General features: G+C 42.5%; 1 protein-coding gene across 9 annotated transcripts in view; it reads left to right on the top strand.

Annotated features, from left to right (window-relative positions):
- nckap5l (NCK-associated protein 5-like) overlaps nt 1-19032 on the top strand; it is a 567643-nt gene that overhangs the window by 401632 nt on the left and 146979 nt on the right. For all 9 annotated transcript variants that reach the window (XM_080199314.1, XM_080199316.1, XM_080199313.1 and 6 more), the window contains 2 exons: nt 1768-1806; nt 3485-3604. In XM_080199314.1, the coding sequence (XP_080055440.1) occupies nt 1768-1806; nt 3485-3604 (159 nt within the window). The remainder of the gene's footprint in view (nt 1-1767; nt 1807-3484; nt 3605-19032) is intronic.

Here is a 19032-nt window from a genome sequence, read left to right as displayed (position 1 = left end):
TGTTGCTCCACTTATTACCAACAGTATGATGGTATGTTTTCAATAGTGTTGGTATGTAGCCTCTCACCAGAACTTGGAGTTACACTTTTCTTGGAGGACATAATTAATATGAAACACATTTTCTGTGTCCATGAGTGTTCTGTTTGGATGAATGGGGTGGGAACTGTGCACTTAAATGGGTTAGTTTGGATAGCTTGATAGTCTTCCTCTAATCAATAACTTGTAACTTGATTTGGTCAGTTATACTCTGTGGTTTGCATGTCCTTGTCCAAGAGCTGATTACTGTAAGTAAAGTATATTATTGCAATGTTCCGCAGAAACTGGTAACCATTAAACAATGGAATGATCCACCAGGACATCAATATTTATCAAGAAGCGTTTCACTGTCAAGAAACAATCATACTACAATTTGCTTAACTTTGCCACTTGGTCCAGGAAACCAAATACCCGTGCTTGCATTTCAATGAACAATTACTGCCGAATAAATGTTGAAATATTCCATGCAAATTATATTATGATCTCTTCAATATGCCTGGCGGACTAAATATATTCTGCATTTGGGAACCGGAGAAAATTTCCGACACTAATGAATACTTCTAGGGATGAGAAACTTCAGTTATGAGGATAGATTGGAGAGGTAGGGACTTTTCTCCATGGAGAGAAGAAGGGCAAGAGGAGATTTGATAAAAGCAAAATACTGTGGATGCTGGACTCTGAAACAAAAAAGCAAACACTGGAAAATCTCAGCCGATCTGACCGCAATTGTGGAGAGAGAATAGAGCCAATATTTTGAGTCTGAATGACCTTTCACAGCTCTGACGAAGGGTCATCCAGACTCGTAACATTGGCTCTATTCTCTCTCCAGGGACGCTGTCAGACCTGCTGAGATTTTCCAGGATTTTCTGTTTCTGAGGTTTGATAAAGATGTTCAAAACTCATGAAGGGGATGGACAGGGTAAATAGGCTCATAAAAGGATCAAGAACAATAGGGCATAGATTTAAAATGCTTTGCAAGAGAAACTAGTATGATGTGAGAAAATACTTCACATAGCAAGTGGTTTGGGTCTGGACTGCACTGCCTGAAAGTGTGGCAGAGGCAGTTTTAATCAAGGCATTGCAAAGGGCATTAGATGGCTTAAAGGTAGGCTTGAATAGAAACAGTAAGCAGAGATATGTGGAAAAGGCAGCAGAATAGCACTCACCCATGATTCTTGTTTGGAGAACCGGTGCAGACATGATGGGCCAAATGGCATCCTTCTGTGCCGTAACAATTCTGTGATTTAGCCCATTATGTCTGTATCTGCTGAAAGAGGGCCTTCGGTCCATTTGGTATGTAATGGAAGTGGGAATGGTTGACCTATTGACAGAGTGCGTGGGCAGTGAAAAATTAAAATAGACACCATAAAGCGTTGAAGTAAGACTTTCAGAGGAGCAGGGCATGCAACAAAGTATTTACAGACAGAAAGAGGGCAATTGGGATCAACAAGGCCTTGCTGTTATTAATGCTCCATGTAAGTTCCACATTCTAACCAGTCTCTGGATTAGAATGATCTTCCTCCATTCTCCATTGCTTGTTAGGGAGAGGGCAAAAAGCATGACATGATAACAGAGATTTAGCCCAAAGCGTACAACTGTTAAAAGGCTGCCAGAAGACTATTAAATCATATGAGCATTCATGATTAACTGCCATAAAATGTAATTTTAGTGGATATTGTGAAGAGTATTGTAACAAAATTGTTAATCATCATTCCATTTTTTTCCCCAAAGGTTGCCAATCAAGTGGTTCAGGCGTTGCTTACTCAAAAGGTGAGTCTTTTTCCAAATGGACCAGTCCTGTAGCAAAAGTCAGTGGACTTATGGCTGGATTGTTGCATCTCCTGTGGTACGTCCTGCCACAAGGGGGCTGGAAAACCTTAATCCTAGTCTAAGTTGTTATAAAGCCAACACACGCAAGATTAGAAACTGTAACAACTTCTGTGAGAAAGAACAAAAGTGAGGTTGAGAACGATATAAATGATGTGATGGCACATCCTTTTTAATGGCTGTGATACTGATTATGTCATTATCCCAACATGAGTTCCTCGCAAATTGAAGCACAATACTTTCTTAAAGTGAGAACGGTCCTTTATTGTAAATGATGTTCCGCTGGCACAGGTTGCATTTTGACAGGCATGACTGAAATCATAGAATTCCTACAGTGCAGAAAGAGGCCATTCAGCCCACCAATTTTGCACCGACTCCCTGACACAGTGGACGGGATTTTCTGGCCTCACTCGCCCTGAAACCGAAAATCCCACCCAAAGTCAATGGACCTTTCCATGGTCCGCTCCTTGCCTGTTACAACTCCCTTGGCGGTCAGGACAGTAAAGTTCTGGCTAGTATCTTCCCCAGGCCCCCTCCGTTGCTCTGTTTCTGTGTCCCTACACGTTTACCATGGCCAATCCACCTAACCCACACATCTTTGGACCATGGGAGGAAACCAGAGCTCCCAAAGGTAAACTCACGCAGACACGGGGAGAATGTGCAAACTCCACACAGTCACCCAAGGCCAGAATTGAACCCAGGTCCCTGAGGTGGCAGTGCTAACCACTATGTCATCGTGCCGCTCTAGATTGGAACTGGAAATTTTAAGTTCTCTACTGGTCACTTATGATCTCGGTCAGAATTGCTTGTGGAGCAATGGAGCAGCAATGAGGTGGCCCTTCTTCTGAAGGGAGAGAAAATTAGACTGAGTTTCGTCAAATCACATTCCTCTGATTCAGCGGGGCACGATAAATGATTGAGCCAGGTGGAAATTTTTTTGTCTGTAATATCTTCTTGCGTTAGAAATAAGAAAATCTGCAATGCACCAGTTATGTGCAATTGCCCTTTACCATGATACTCTATTGTCAACATTATATGTTTCTAAGGCTTTTAGCCTCTTTGGGATGGCTCTCACAATAAATTAAACCAGCAGGGAGCAAAAAAAAAGCCATCTAATTTAACTAATGTACATTCATGGCATAATCATGTGGATTAATTCATTAAAAGATTTGTACCTTGGTTTCAGAATTACTTGTTTCCTTTTGTTGGGTTCTGTATTATGCAGTGTCCTTCTGTCACAATGATGGTGTTGAACAGTTTAATCTATTCAAAATGGTGATTAATACTAATACAATGTAAACTGATTCTAGCTATCGTTTTTCCAAAAGCAAGTGGCTGTTCTTTTTAAACTCCCCCTCCCACCCTCATGAAGACAAGAAAGCAAAGTGCTAGTGGAAGGTCATTATCGTGCACTGGCCCCAGTCTAAGGTTGGGGATAAAGGAGGTTCATGTTGCAACTCACTGATGAAAATCACTGTGAAAATGTATAGCCTCAATTAGAGCCATGTATAGAGATTTGTATTTGTTTTTCATTCTTCTGTATTGATTCTCTGAAAAATAGAAAATCTTAATAACAAAAATATTTCTCTAACTTTCTCCTACACTGTAATTATACCTGCAGGATTTGAGGGAAGAATGCCTGAAACTACGCACAAGGGTGTTTGATCTTGAACAGCAAAATCGAGCATTGAGTGTTCTTTTCCAGCAAAGAGTTCGTTTGGCCTCTGATTCACTGCTACAGGTATGTGTATTTATATCAACTCTTTTTTTCTCTGTCAGAGTCTCGCACTAATTTTTAGCCATCTATCAAAGGTTTCACATCCGAGTAGATTAATTGATCAAAACTTTGAGGTAATATAATTTTTCCAGAAATCACAGTGCAATCCAACCTGGTTGCAATCAAAGGGCTTTCATAAATGTATCTTTATCCTTTAATTGTCAGTAATTATAAACACTGTTATTAACTGGAATGTAATAAATTATGCAAAGCATCAGCTGATCAATGTAAGGTTCAGACACAAATAAAAATAAATGCCCTGGTTAAAGTTCTCCATTTATACTGCTGTGGTGTTCACATACTTGGTCAATGGAGAAAATTACTTCAGAAACAGTGATTCAAAAATTCATGTCATAAAATGTAACCTTAGTCTGTCATTCTGGAAACACATTATTAAAATGAATATGCTTGCTAATGTATGCTTGCCTCAATAACTAGTTCTTTAATTGCATTTTGTGATTTGAATACATAAAGCAGCAAGAATGTGTGATCGCAGCTAAACATTCTGTAGTTGTGATAAAACACTGAACAGCCTAATTCACCAGTAACATTTTCTACTTCAAGAATACTTCATTGTGGCTTCTTCAGTAAAAGGTTCTGATGGTCTAGGGGGCAATAGTAGCAAATTGTTAGTTAAAGCATAATTTTTGATCAAGTTGTTGACATATGCTATTGTAACTTAAGAAATAATTTGCTAATTACAACTTCTAAATTGCAATCTATAACCTTTACCTCTAGACTTAACCATTTATATACTCTTCTGGATAGCCTCCCATCTATTTCCCACATAAAGTTGTCCTCATTGAACACTGTGGCCCATATCCTAACTCGCACCATGTCCTGTGACCCATCACCCCTGTGGTGTTTGCTGACCAAAAACACCACCTGTCCAGTAATGTCTCAATTTTAAAACGTTTGTCTTTGTCTCAAATCCCTCTATGGCCGTGTCCCTCCCAATTTTGATAACCATCGACAAGATATCCGCACTGCTCCAATTCTGGCCTCTTGCACAACTCTGAATGAATCACTCCGCCATAGGTGGCCATGCTTTCAGCTGTTCAGACCCTGAAGTCTTAACTCCATCTATATTAGAATAACTGAAATAAAATAATGATAATGCTTCTGGAAAAGAATCATAGGGACTCAAAACGTTAACTCCATTTCACTATCTACAGATGCTGCCACACCTGCTGAGATTTTCCAACATTTTCTGTTTTTATGTCACATTTAGTTTGATAACACTGCTGTGAAAAACCTTGGAACATTATTCTATATTCTACAAAATTGCTATATGAATATAGTACGTGGTTTGAAATAAATGTGTATTTTAACTAGGAGCAGGGCTAATGCTACCAAAGATTTGGATATATTAATGTGGAGCAGAATCTTTTTCTCTGTCTGGTGCCTCCATTAAGTACAGTACATTGATATTCATTGCTCCCCTTCTTGTAGGTTTTGCTGAACTTAATTTTGAGGTCCTGGTGGTTGTACAACAATGGGGACTGTCTGACTGCTCAATTTAAATACTTCATTTCTTCTCTGTCTTCGACCAAGAAAATCAGATTAAGGAGATCAATTATCTAGAAAATGGATTTTTGCATTTCTTTTCATTAAAAATAAACAGGCAATTAGTGCAAAGACCAGGTGGCTGATAAGTCTTTGTGACAGTAAGCACAATTATAATTCCTTCATATCTGACACTGTTTTTCAGGTTATCTTTACCTTCTGTACAGGAAGTGCTGTGCCGTTTGTTAGCTCCGTTAAATGGTTTTGCAAGGACATTTTTTTAAATAAACTCCTTGAGTTGACATGACATCACCAATTAATTGTTCAAGACAATTGTTTCTGTTACATACAAATAATGTTTCTTTTAGCACCGGATTGGAGGACCTATTAAATTTGCTTGTAGAATTGTTGAAATTCAGATGTGTAATTAATGAGTGCATTGAGTAAAAACGATGTATAATTTACAGGTAGCTAACAGGGCATGATGATTTTAGTAATCCTGTTTTTCATCTGCCTTACATGGAGATGGAAATATCCTCTCTCCACATGGGGAAAAAGATATGGAAATTACCTTTAGCTAATGCGGCATGGCGATTGAGCAATAACCCCCTAAGTACGGAGGAACGGGAGTTCAATCTGGATAATCATTAATAATGCATTAGGGAGAGTTGCAGAACAAAGATATCTAGGGATACATGTTGATAGCTCCTTGAAAATGGAGTCACAGGTGGTCAGAGTGGTGAAGGAGGCATTCGGCATGCTTGGTTTCATCGGTCAGAACATTGAATACAGAAGTTGGGACGTCTTGATGAAGTTGTATAAGACATTGGTAAGGCCACACTTGGAATACTGTGTATAGTTCTGGTCACTCTATTATAGAAAGGATATTATTAAACTAGAAAGAGTGCAAAAAGATTTACTAGGATGGTACTGGGACTTGATGGTTGGAATTATAAGGAGGGGTTGGAAAGACTGGGACTTTTTTCTCTGGAGCCTAGGAGGCTGAGGAGTGATCTTATAGAGGGCTATAAAATAATGAAGGGTATAGATCAGTTAGATAGTCAATATCTTTCCCCAAAAGTAGGAGAGTCTAAGACTAGAGGGCATAGATTTAAGGTGAGAGAGGAGCGATGCAAAAGTAACCAGAGGGGCAATTTTTTCACACAGAGGGTGGTGAGTATCTGGAACAAGCTGCCAGAGGTAATAGTAGAGGTGGGTACAATTTTGTCTTTTAAAAAACATTTGGATAGTTACATGGGTAAGATAGGTTTAGAGGGATATGGGCCAAATATGGGTAATTGGGATTAGCTTAGGGGTTTAAAAAAAAGGTGGCATTTTCAAGTTGGGTCGAAGGCCCTGTTTTCATGCTATAAAATCTATTACTCTATGACTCTGATTCTATGACCTATGAACATGTACCCCTAGATCTCTTTGTTCTGTAAGTCTCCCCAGCGCCCTATCATTAGCTGAATAAGCCCTGTCGTGGTTCAGTCGACCAAAATGCATCACCTCGCATTTATCTAAATTAAACTACATCTGCCATTCGTCAGCCCACTGGCCCAATTGAACAAGATCCCATTGCAATCTGCAAATTTACAAACCATGCCTCCTATATTCTCATCCAAATCATTAATATAAATGAAAAATAACAGTGGATCCAGCACTGATCACTGAGGCACTCCACTGGTCACAGGCTTCCAGTTGGAAAAACAACCACCCTCTAGCTCTGTCAAGAGGTCAATTTTGTATCCATTTAGCTAGCTCACCCTGGATCCCATGAGATTTAACCTTATGCAACAACCTACCATGTGGTACCTTGTCAAAAGCCTTGCTAAGGTCCATGTAGAACAAAGAACAAAGAAAACTACAGCACAGGAACAGGTCCTTCAACCCTCCAAGCCTGCACCGACCATGCTGCCCGTCTTAGTTAAAACCCCCTACCCTTCCGGGGACCATATCCCTCTATTCCCATCCTAGTCATGTATTTGTCAAGACACCCCTTAGAAGTCACTACTATATCCACTTCCACTGCTGCCTCTGGCAATGAGTTCCAGGCACCCACTACTGTGTGGAAAAAAAATCTGCCTCGTATATCTCCTTTAAACCTTGCCTCTTGCATCTTAAACCTGTGCCCCCTGGTTGACCACATCAACTGCACTGCCCTCATCTACTTTCTCAGTTACCCTTCAAAAAACTCAATCAAATTTGTGAAGCAATCCTACCAGAGAATGGCGTGCTGCTGAGAAACATGTGGCTGGAAGGCCAGAGAATCCCAGTCAATGACTTTTTACTCACAATATCAGATGGTCTTGTGGTGCAGTGGTAGTGATCCTGCCTCTGAGCCAGAAACTCTGGCTTTGAATCCTACTGCAGGACTTGATGGCCAAGCAAGGTGCGGCTCAAAATGCAGATTGAATATAAACCTGCGAATCCTTCCAATATATGCCAGTGGCAGGTGGTAAGAGCAGCAGGGATTCCTGGTCATCCATGTAATGGAAAGAATGTTTGAACCCCTATCATCATAATCCATAGTCCCAGACTACAACATGCTTGTTCAAGTACATGTTGTCACAGCAACTCCTGAGTGACGTGTAACACATTGCCACCACTTGCAATAGAGAAGTATCTGTGGAAGGTTAGAAATATTTTCCTTGTCCTTTAATATTAGCAGATAATTGATTATTTCACATGTAGGATTAGTCATTTTTTTTCATGGTAAGTGCTATTGTGAACATGCTCCTGAGGTAGAAAGCAGTTGCATACATGATTTCCCAAATGACAACATTAGCTTGCATAGTGCTCTTAATGTAGAAATATATTCCAAGGCAATGCACAGAAGTGTAATCAGTATGAATGGATATCAAGATAGAAATATAGAAACATTAATAGGACGTTCAGCAACCACCACCGTTTGCAAAAAGAAGTGTCTTCTACAATTTAATTAAATCATGGGTTTGTTCGTATCTTGACTCTATTTATTCATCTATGTTCCAAATCTCTTCCTATACCTAACAGTGAAATACTGTCCGACTGCATTATGAACATATCTACCTTGGTCATTGAGTTCTGGGATGGGACTTGAACCTGGAGCTTTTGGGTCAGAAACAATGACACTAGCAGTGCACCACAAGACCTCGTAATATCTTCACCTATTAAAAATCTATTGATGTAGGTTCAACAGATTTTTTATGGGAGAGTGTTCCAAATTTTAATGGCCCTTTTGTGTAATGAAGTGCTTCCTGATGTAACATGAATGGCATGATTCTCATTTTAAGATTATGCCCCCTTTAGTTGCAGCCCTGACCAAAGTAGGAGATGTCAGGAAGGATGACCAAAAACATAGTCAAAGAGGTGGGTTTTAGGAAAGGTTTTGAAGGAGGAGAAAAGTTTCTGGGAGGGAATTCCAGAGCTTCAGGCCCAAGCAGATGAGGATACAACTACCACTGGTGGAGCATTAGCATTTGGGGATGTGCAAAAGGCTGGAATTCGAGGTGGGCAGATATTTTGTAGGGTTGTAGTCTGGAGGAGGTTACAGAGATAAAGTGGCGAGGTCATGGAGGAATTTGAAAAGAAGGATAAGAATGTTAAAACTGAACCTTTGCTGAATAAAGAGTTAATGTATGATAGTGAGCACAGGGCAGATGGGAGAACAGGAGTTAATGCAAGTAAAGATACAAAGGCGTTTTGGATGAGCCGAGTTTTACTACACCTTTATTAAGCTGTAAAGTCAGCCAGGAGTTTAATAGAAAAGTCAATGTGGAGATAGCAAAGTTATAGGTATGACTTTAGCAGCAAATGAACTGAAGCAAGGGCAATGTTGAATGATGTTATGGAAGTGGAAATAGGCATTCTTCATGATGGTAGCAATATGTAGTCATCTTGGGGTCCAATATGAAATCAAGGTAGTGAAAAGCCTTTTATCCAGAGACATAAGAGTCATGAGAGTTGATCTCAAGGATAGGATGAACTTGGGGAATGTTTGTGAGGTGATTGGAGAAAAACAGAAATATGTAAGTGTAAGGACACAGTTGGGAGAGCCTGGAGCAGATCTGATTTGTTAGTGAAGAAAGGTTGGGTGCAGTGAGTAATAGCCATGGTGGCTGCAATGTAACTAGTTACAACGAGTAATCAATCAGCACACCCCACCACCTCCCTCCCCCCCGCCCCCAACCCTATCCCTGGAATTCTGCGCATTTACCATAAATCATTCACCTAACCTACACACCTTTGGATGTTAAGGGGCAATATACCAATCCATCTAACTTGTACACTTTTGGACTGTGGAACGGAACCAGAGCACCGGAGGAAATCCATGAGGACAAGAGGAGGATGTGCAAACTCCACACGGATAGTCGTCCCAAGCCAGAATCTAATCCAGGTCCCCAGCGCTGACAGGCAGCTATGCTAACCACTGTGCCACCATGCTTCCTTCCCTTTGTGCCACCGTGCCTCCCTTAAATATGCTAGGCCCCTCCCCCACAATTCTCTGACCCCACCTTGCCCAAGTGTTATCTGTTCTGGGCGCAAAATCACGACCATTATGTTTTGCTCTATCTAGTAAGGCTGTGACTCATAGTTTTAGTTTGACCCTTATTGCTGCTGTGACAGAGGTGAAACCTTGGTAATAGAGATTGGGAGATTTGGGAAAGATACATTTGCTTGTTTGAAATTTCCTGCAAGTCTCAGCATCACAGGTTTTTTTCCTCTTTGTAGCAGAAGACGATTTGTCCCTACATCGGGTTCAAACTTTGTTTTATAGCATTCACCTTTTCGGATTTCCAGATGATAATTATACTGAGAAATATGTAATAAAGTGCACATTTATTTCTCGGGAGATAAACCACCTTTTAGCTCTCAAAGGGTCAACACAATCTGATCGCCGTTCTGTAGATAATATGAAATCAAAATAAAGATTACATTTTATCGTTTTCTTCTCAGTCAATAGATTAAGGAGAAAGCCCAATAGGAAAAAAGTCATAAAGTATTTGTAATAAAGGTTCTTATCTTGCCTTATATTTTGGTAGAAATGAAACCTAATCAAAAGCAGGATCACTTGCAGTGCCCTCAGTCAAGTGATGCAAGAAAGGATGCTGAATGAAAGTGGGACTCGTACAATGTTTGCTCTATTTCCACTGCGAGTATACCCGACAGATTCAAATAGCGAAATTAACATATTGCAGACTGGGCAGCATTTACACTTGATAGTTTTGAAAGCTGCAACGATTGATTGGCCCATACTTGTAATTAGTGTCACACATATTTGAACAAGTATTTTGCATTGTTTTGATTAATGGAAAAAAAGTGACAATTTTATAGCTTCAAAGTCTAAATTGGATGGATTGTGCCACCAATGTGCCTGTGCAAAATACAGCAGTGCTAAGTTGTGACCAGTTGTAGAATTAATTCAGAAATGCATTTCTTGGTTGAAGTGAAAGACCCCAGGTTTGGAATTCCTGCTATAATAATGGAGCTATGAATTATTTTTATTTCGATTTTTCAGTTTTCTACCAAACTCTGGCTTTTATTAATATTCCTGCAGTGTAGTTTATTTAAAAAATAATTGAAGCTATGAGATCACAGCAATGTTCAGGACAAGAATTAAATTGTTCTTTTAAAACCATGTTGAATTTTTTGAACTAGGTTTAGGTGAGCAATTTATTTTGGAAAAGACATTCACAGATCTACTCTCTTTAGAGTGTCTTTTACAACAGACAGGTTTCTTGAACTGCGATGGTCCAGACTTGCAGTGAGAATAACAATGAAGCCATTGCCTTCACCATTATTATAGAAGCATAGAATCCTACAATGCAGAAGGAGGCCATTCAGCCCATAGAGTCTGCTCCAACTACAATCTCATCCAGGCCCTATCCCCATAACCCCATGCATTTACCCTAGCTAGTCCTCCTGACACTAAGAGGCAATTTAGCATGGCCAGTACAGCTAACCCGCACATCTGTGGACTATGGGAGGAAACCAGAGTACTCGGAGGAAACCCACGCAGACATGGGGAGAATGTGCAGACTCCACACAGACAGTTACCTAAGTCGGAAATCGAACCCGCGTTCCTGGCACTGTGAGGCAGCAGTGCTAACCACTGTGCCACCATGCTGCTCAACCAGACAGCAATTTCATATGATCATGTAAGAGTTTGAAAATCAGGTTGCCCTGTTCCTCCAGAAGCTTCACCACATTGTAACTTCGCCAAGAAGACAGCTCACCACCTCCTTCTCAAGGGCAACTAGGGATAGGTAATAAATGCTGTACAGCCAGCGCCACACTAATGGATAAAAAAAAAATTCAAGTAGAAACGCATTATAAAAATATGCGTAAGTAAGTTGGGGTTTCTTCATTCAAGTTGTTAACAGTGTAATGAGTCTTAATTACTACTAGGCCATCTTGCTGTTACTGAAGATGAACTTTTACAAGTGCTATGCCTCATTCCTGCAGCTTTGAATATTTGTTAGTGATTTAAAAGTAATAACATAAATAAATTAATTGTATTTTTTAACTTCTTCTTTCTCTCTTTTAACAACGCCTTTCTTTGGTTCTCTTAATGTGCTTTCAGTACGTGATTTTACATTGGATTAAGTACTCTAATCTAAAATTCCTGATTTAGATTTTATGGGTTGGTTCCCCCGGAAATCATTTAGGAGGCAGGACTGGGGGGAAAAAAGTTGGAAAATAGTTCATTGGGATGGCTTCCCTATAGCAGCCAGGCTCCCCTGCTGAGGCCAGAGCCAGTCATTTGGCTAGAGGCATCCTGGGGGAAGAGGGGTGGGTGGGGGCACCACTGCCTCCTCTATATCACCCCAACATGGACCCACTGGGATTGGATGGCCAGAGTGGGAGGACTTTGAGGAGCGGTTCCCCTCTCGTAATGATGAGCTGACAGCTTGTGGCTATAAGGGCTTTTAAACATTTTTTTTAACAATCTTGCAGAGACCGTCTTCATTTTGAGGTGTGGTCTCAATCCCCTGCCTGTCTCAGTGCACCCATCTCTCCTGTTGGGACTATCAGATGGATAATGCATGGTCCCTCTGATCAGACTTTGTGCCTCACTGTCCTTAACTGGACTGGGTGACGGACACTGCTTTGTAATTCACTGCCTCTGGTACGATCATGAGTGCATCTTGCCACAGCCATTTCCACGTTCCCAATCTGAAACTGAGGCCAATGTCAGTGTTCCGATAGTGTTGGCAAATGCAGCCCTACTTCTCACTAAGGATCCTTTAGTCTAGTTGAAGAAATAAACCTTTCTGTGTCCTCTTCACATTGGTCTAAAATCCCCTTTTTGCACCTTTGAGTTGGCAGGATGGTACAGTGGTTAACACTGCTGCCTTACAGCGCCAGGGATCCGGGTTCAATTCTGGCCTTGGATGAATGTCTGTGTGGAGTTTGTAAATTTTCCCTGTGTGAGTTTCCTCCAGATGCTCCGATTTTGTCCCACAATCCAAAGATGTGTGGGGTAAGTCGATTAACTGTGCTAAATTGGCCCTTAGTGTCAGAGGGATTAGCCGGGTAAATATGTGGGATTACAGGGATAAGGCTTGGGTGGGATTGTTGTCAATATAGACTCGATGGGACAAATGGCTTCCTTCTGTACTGTAGGGATTGTATGTTTCCATGTTTTCTGCAAATCAGTGTAAAAGGGCAAATACAGTGAATAGCTAGGACTGCTAACAAAATTGGGGCCTATATGCAAGTAATTACATGGTTTATCCAGTTGAGATTAGATTATTCTGCCTCTTCCAAGTACACTTTTAGCAAAGTCACTGCAGTAACTCCTATGATAGTAGGAAAATTCCTGGTGGTATTATTTTTTTCCTATTGTATTCTTTGCCCCATTGATCAAAACCAAAATACATTTGGTCTTTTGATAGGTATGTCTATCTGTATTTGAACTCCCAATTCTCTCTGTTGAGCCAAACCTTTTCAGTCATTTTCCATTCATGTGTTAACTGTTGCTCAATGAGTAGTACCTTCACCCTTGAACTTTAACATGGGTTCAAGTCCTGCACCAGAGACTTGAGCAGAAAATCGAGGCTGGTAATCTTCTGAAGTACTGGGATGTGTAGCACTGAATGAGGTGATGTCATCCAGATGGATCATTAAACCAAGGATCTCTTCTGTGTTCTTAAGTTGATGGTACTATTTGAGGGGGACGAGTGAAATCCTTCCCCAGTGTCCTGGCCATTATTGATTCCTGAAACAATACCATAAGAACATAAGAAATAGGAGCAGGAGTAGGCCATCTAGCCCTTTGAGCCTGCCCCGCCATTCAATAAGATCATGGCTGATCTGAAGTGGATCAGTTCCACTTTCCCGCTTTCTCCCCATAACCCTTAATTCCCGTCTATCAGAAATCTATCTACGCGTGACTTAAATGTATTCAGCGAGGTAGCCTCCACCACTTCAACAGGCAGAGAATTCCAGAGATTCACCACCCTTTGAGTGAAGAAGTTCCTCCTCAACTCTGTTCTAAACTGTCCCCCCCCTTATTTTGAGGCTATGCCCTCTAGTTCTGCTATCCTTTCTAAGCAGGAAGAATTTCTCTACCTCTACCCTATCTAGCCCCTTCATTATCTTGTAAGTGTCAATAAGATCCCCCCTCAGCCTTCTAAACTCCAACGAGTACAGACCCAGTCTATTCAATCTCTCTTCATAAGCTAACCCCCTCATCTCCGGAATCAGCCTGGTACGATGACAGAAATACAGATGTGAACCAGTCAATATTGCATTGCTGCTTATGGGACATATTTGTCTGGGAACTGGCTGCCACATTGCCTGTTGTTGCATGTATCTAGTTCATAGTTCAAATGCTTTTGAATGTAAATTTTGGTTAGAAATTTAACTGTATATAAATGGGGCATCTGACTGAGAATTTGGCAAACAGACCTGAAGTAAATGCAATTCGAGCAGGTTTGGACTTAAATGCAGTTAAAGGTTAACCTGTGCCTCCTCAGTGCCCTAGGCCATCTTCAGCTTCTTCAACAATGAGCCTCCCTCCATCAGAAGGTCAGAAGTGGGAATGCTTACTGATGGATTGCACAACACTCATTATCATTTGCAGCTCTTAAGATACTGAAGTAGTCAGTATTCATATGCAGCAAGACCTGGACAACTTTCAGGCTTGGGCTGATAAGTGACAAGTAGGCCACAATTCTCCCATTTGGTACAGTGGACTGGGTGATTCTCATATTGGCCAAATCACGGGTTTGAACAGGCGTTCGCACCCCACTAACATCTCCGGCGGTGTCAGCTCCATGCCGGACATGCAGGAAGGCGCAAAGATGATTTAAATCACCATTTGAATATCATTAGCAGGCCCGGGCCCACTAGCCTCTCCGCCCCCTGACTGGAGCAGTTCACTCCAACGGGATTTACAGTAGCTCCCCACTTTCGGGAAGGTAGCAGCTTGATCCTGCTGGCGTGAAGAGGGGACAATCAGGGCCTCCCCAGAGGCAGCGGAGGTAGAGGGTGCCCCCTGGGCATTGGCAGCTAGGCAGTGCCAGCCTATGTCCTCTGGCACTGCCTAAAGGGCACCATGGCACTGCCCATCAGACATTGGGCAGTGCCAAGCGGGTGAGACCTATGGGGCAGGGCTTGGGGGGATCTGGTGGGGGTGAGGCCTTGGTGGGGCAATTGGTGGGGGGAGGGGTAAGATGGTTGGGACTGTGGGGATGTGGGGTATCTGAGGATCAGGGTGGCTTGGGAGGGGGAACGATGGGGAGGGGGTGTCAGGGGCTGGCCCGGGAATGGTCAGAGGGGGGGCAGCGATCGGGCCACGGGGAAGAGGGTGGTGGAAGGGCCGGCGTTGTGGGATGACAAAAGTCTGACTGTAGAGTTTCACTTGTTTTTTTCAGCGAGCTATCGCATGCAATTTTGGCAATAGAGAATTTCACGCCAGAGGGTGAAGGGTAGGGGCAGTGGAGGCTTAGCTCACTGAGGAAGCCAGCTGCAGACCGCGAGGCCTGCACCCCGATCGCCTTGAACGCACTTGTACACAATATATGGGATATCTGTCAACCCTCTCCCCTAACGGATTCTCCTCCCGATTGTCGGCTTCCTGCTCACTGCCCAGAATCCTGGGCTGGCAGTGCCATGTTGGCACTGTCCAAGAGGCACTGCTTCCCCTGCCTCTGATGACCCAGGGCACCTCAATAGCCTAAGATCCCACTGGTGGGGCCATCACATCTGGTCGTGTTGGTGGGGACCAGCTGTGATCCTTGCCAATTACAACCTCCGCCAGTGAGGTCAGAAAGGCAACTGAGCCTGGGCCATTGCATCTTGGGCTCGCTAAACAGATTTAAGTTAGCCTGTGTGCCGGGACTGGGCGTGTCACAAAAATGCCTGGAAGGATTGCAACCAGTTGGACGTTGTACGCAAATTGGATTTTTTGTCTCCCTCTGAAATATCCTGCCCCGCTACACTACTCGACTAGCGCAATAGGGTGAGAAAATCACACCCAGTATGTACATACTGTCAGGAGAAGTACTTCTAAGTCAGGAGAAGTAGCTGAAGAGTTCAAAGTCATGAGGTTTTAAAAAAAATGAAGGATTGCTGAGCCAAATGCTTATGAAAGAAACTTCATGTCTTTCTTTCTTTACTTCAACCTTAAAACATAGTTGGAATGCTAAGATGAATGGGCAGCGGCACACTTTGGAGTTCCCCAGGGGTCAGGTGGCAAGGGTGATGCCCTCTGGGCATGGGCACTGCCCAAGGGGCAATGTGCCAATGCCCAGGGGGCATCATGGCACTTCCCACCAGGGATAGGGTAGTGCCAATGGGGTGGAGCCTGTGGGGGCAGGGCCTAGAGGGTAGGGTCTGAGGGGGCAGGGCCTAGGGGCGATCAGTGAGGGTGGGGGAGGGGGTTGGTCCTGCAGTCACTCTACGTTGGGATCGATGGGGACAGGAGGGTGGCCAACGATTGGGGTGAGCTGTGGGGGAGGGGGCCTGCGGGGTTGTCTGCACTGTATTTGTGGGGGCGGGGGGGGGTGGCGTTGGATCTGGAGATCGCCAGGATGGGGGGAGTTGGGGCTGGCCTGGGAATGGGCCACGATTGGCCCATGGGGGAGTTGGGGGGAAGGGGGGCGGCAGTACTGCAGGGGTCCCGGGCTGGCCAGCGATCAGGATGCTGACCGTTTGGGCCCATTGTGCACATGCAGAGGCCCGCTAGTTTTAGCGCCTCGGGTGTGAATGTGCCTCACCTCCTGAAATCTTTTGACATTGATGCTGGTGGCCTCTGCATTGCACAAAATGTGGGAGATTCTAGTCTGAACTGTCATTGAGAAAACCAACATGAATAATTCCAGTTCGCCAGCAAATTCAACATTTTTGGCAGTATTCTGCCCAATATTGTTCTGTTTTTAAAAAATATGAAATCTTGTAACATGGTTATGTTGGTTAATTTCTGGATGTTTGGATTTATTCTTTAAATGTTAATGTAATCGCTACACCACGGTGCAGCAGAGACTGCTTAATTGGCTGTAAAGCCAGAGATCATGATGAGTACTACGGACGGGATTTTATGGTCTCACTTGACTCAAAACTATAAAATCCTGCCTGAGGTCAACAGATGTTTCCTCTCTCCGCCCCTCGCCTGCTTCGATTCCTGTGGTGGACTGGCTGGTAAAATTCCAGCCTGTATCAATGTTTCTGTGTTTTAAAATATTAATTGTAAACTCCCATTCTTTGCTTTTCTGTCAGGAGGCATTACCTCTCTGTTATCTGTATTAAATTGCATCTTCCATTTTTCTATTTGTTGCATTAAACTGTCCATTGTAATTTCTAATCAAGACACACACATAAATCAACCATTCACATTTTAATCTGGCAGCATGTGTCAGCTTTCAAGACTTTGGCTAAAAGAGGCTGCTTTTTCACTTTGATTGAAGACTTTTGACATTTATCTCCAAGTTTTCATTTGCCTTAAGATCCAAATTCAAGATTATTCTGAGCTGCCAACTGTTTCTATGCGCAGCCTTTACTTTTTTTCTAGGTAAATATATGCCTATATCCTTCGGCCATTATCTAAGAATGCATCTTTTTAATTAAAGTCCTGCAAATTTAGATTGTTGCTATCTCTCCAAAGCATTAAAAACTTACATTTAGTTTTAACTTCCATTTACGCAAACAGTTCTATCCTTTCATACAGTCTTATCGATTTACTGGAAAGTATTTATTTTGCACTGTATCCATTTTGTCTTTCATGATTTCTAGCTGCTGTTTTGTTGACCTGTTTGGTAGCTTTTCAGCTCAGTTAATTAAGGCCAGGTACCTTTTTATCTTGCTGAACTTGCCTTCTCCCGATCCTGGAGCCTTATCTTTTACTCTTAATTATTTTCCTCTATTCTCAGATTGAACCTAACTATACCGTGGTCACCATTTTCCAATTGTTTTCCTAGTCTCACATCAACAATGTGCCCCATTCACTTTGCAGCACCAACTCAAACAATGCTTCATTCTTTGTTGAACTGGATACATATTGATCTAAGTAATGCTGACTGCATTCTAAAAGGTTTTTATGCTTTGACCACATGCATTACCTTTATTCAGTGCATCTTGAGAGGGTTGAAATCCCACAATGCTGTTCCTCTGTATCACTCTGAATGTCTGTGTATCTTTACTATTCATATTCAAGATACAAGGTGAATGAATTTCACACTTTAATCAGTGTAGCTATAGTGTATTGAAAACATTTATACCGTTTGTGCTTGTGCTCGTTCCCTGGACTGCAAACAAGAAATGTTTATAATTCATGACGCAATGCAAGATCACTGCCAAGGGCTTGACCATTTGGTTCAGGCCAGGGTGGGGGTCAGGATTCCACCTATTTCTCACTCCAGGCCAACAGGGAGGCTTGACCTGGATTCCCAGTAAGCAGTTGTTTAAAGCTATCAAGGGGTGTGGTAAGGGGCTGTTTGAATGCACTGTTCTTTCAGAAGAAGATGAGCAACTCAACCTTTCTTCCCCCCCACCCCTCCCCACTGCAGGCTGGTATCCCATTGTCGATATTCCTGAGATTGTTGGCGGGGAGCACAGCAGATGTGTCCCCATATCATCTAACATTTGCACATATTAGCTTGTACCTTGCAAACTATAATGGTTGTCCTTAGACACTCTGCACCTTTGCTCTGTCATTTACTCTCTCCAATATCTTAATGGATACTATTAGCACCATTCTCAGCCTTTATTTATTCATGCGTGGGGGTCACTGGCTGGTCAGCTTTGATTGCCCACCCCTAGTTGCCCTTGAGAAAGCGGTTGTGAGCTGCCTTCTTGAATCACTGCAGTCCGTGTGTTGTGGGTTGACCCACGCCATTAGGGAGGGAATTCCAGGATTTTGACCCGGCGACTGAAGGAATGGCAATATATTTCCAAGTCAAGATGATAAGTGGCTTGGAGGGAAACTTCCAGGTGGCGGTATTCCCATGTACCTGCTGTCCTTGTCCTAAATGGAAGTGGTCGTGGGTTTGTAGGTGCTGTCTAAGGGTTTTTGATGAATTGCTGCAGTGCAACTAAAGATCCTTCACTACCACCATTTTCATTCCCTTTGATCAATTACCCAACTGTCCCCTCCCCCATCACCCTTACAGTATAAATCTTCTCTTATTTTCTTTGTCTTCAGCTCTGACAAAGGGTCATCCAGATTCGAAACATTAGCTCCACTCTCCACAAGTGCTGTCAGACTTGCTGAGATTTTCCAGCACTTTCTGTTTTTGTTTCAGATTCCAGCATCTGCAGTATTTGGCTTTTAAACTATAATTGGGGCCACTTTGGGTTTTCCAGTCTAGCTGCAGGCATTATGCCCCATGGACTGGAAAAAATCAGGAAGCAATTGGGTTTTTAACAAAAAGTGGAAGTAAGTCAACAAAACATTTAGGCTG

Source organism: Carcharhinus amblyrhynchos, chromosome 11 (assembly GCF_965287045.1).
Source record: "Carcharhinus amblyrhynchos chromosome 11, sCarAmb.v2.hapA, whole genome shotgun sequence".
Taxonomy (NCBI): domain Eukaryota; kingdom Metazoa; phylum Chordata; class Chondrichthyes; order Carcharhiniformes; family Carcharhinidae; genus Carcharhinus; species Carcharhinus amblyrhynchos.
This window is presented reverse-complemented; position numbering and strand designations above follow the sequence as displayed.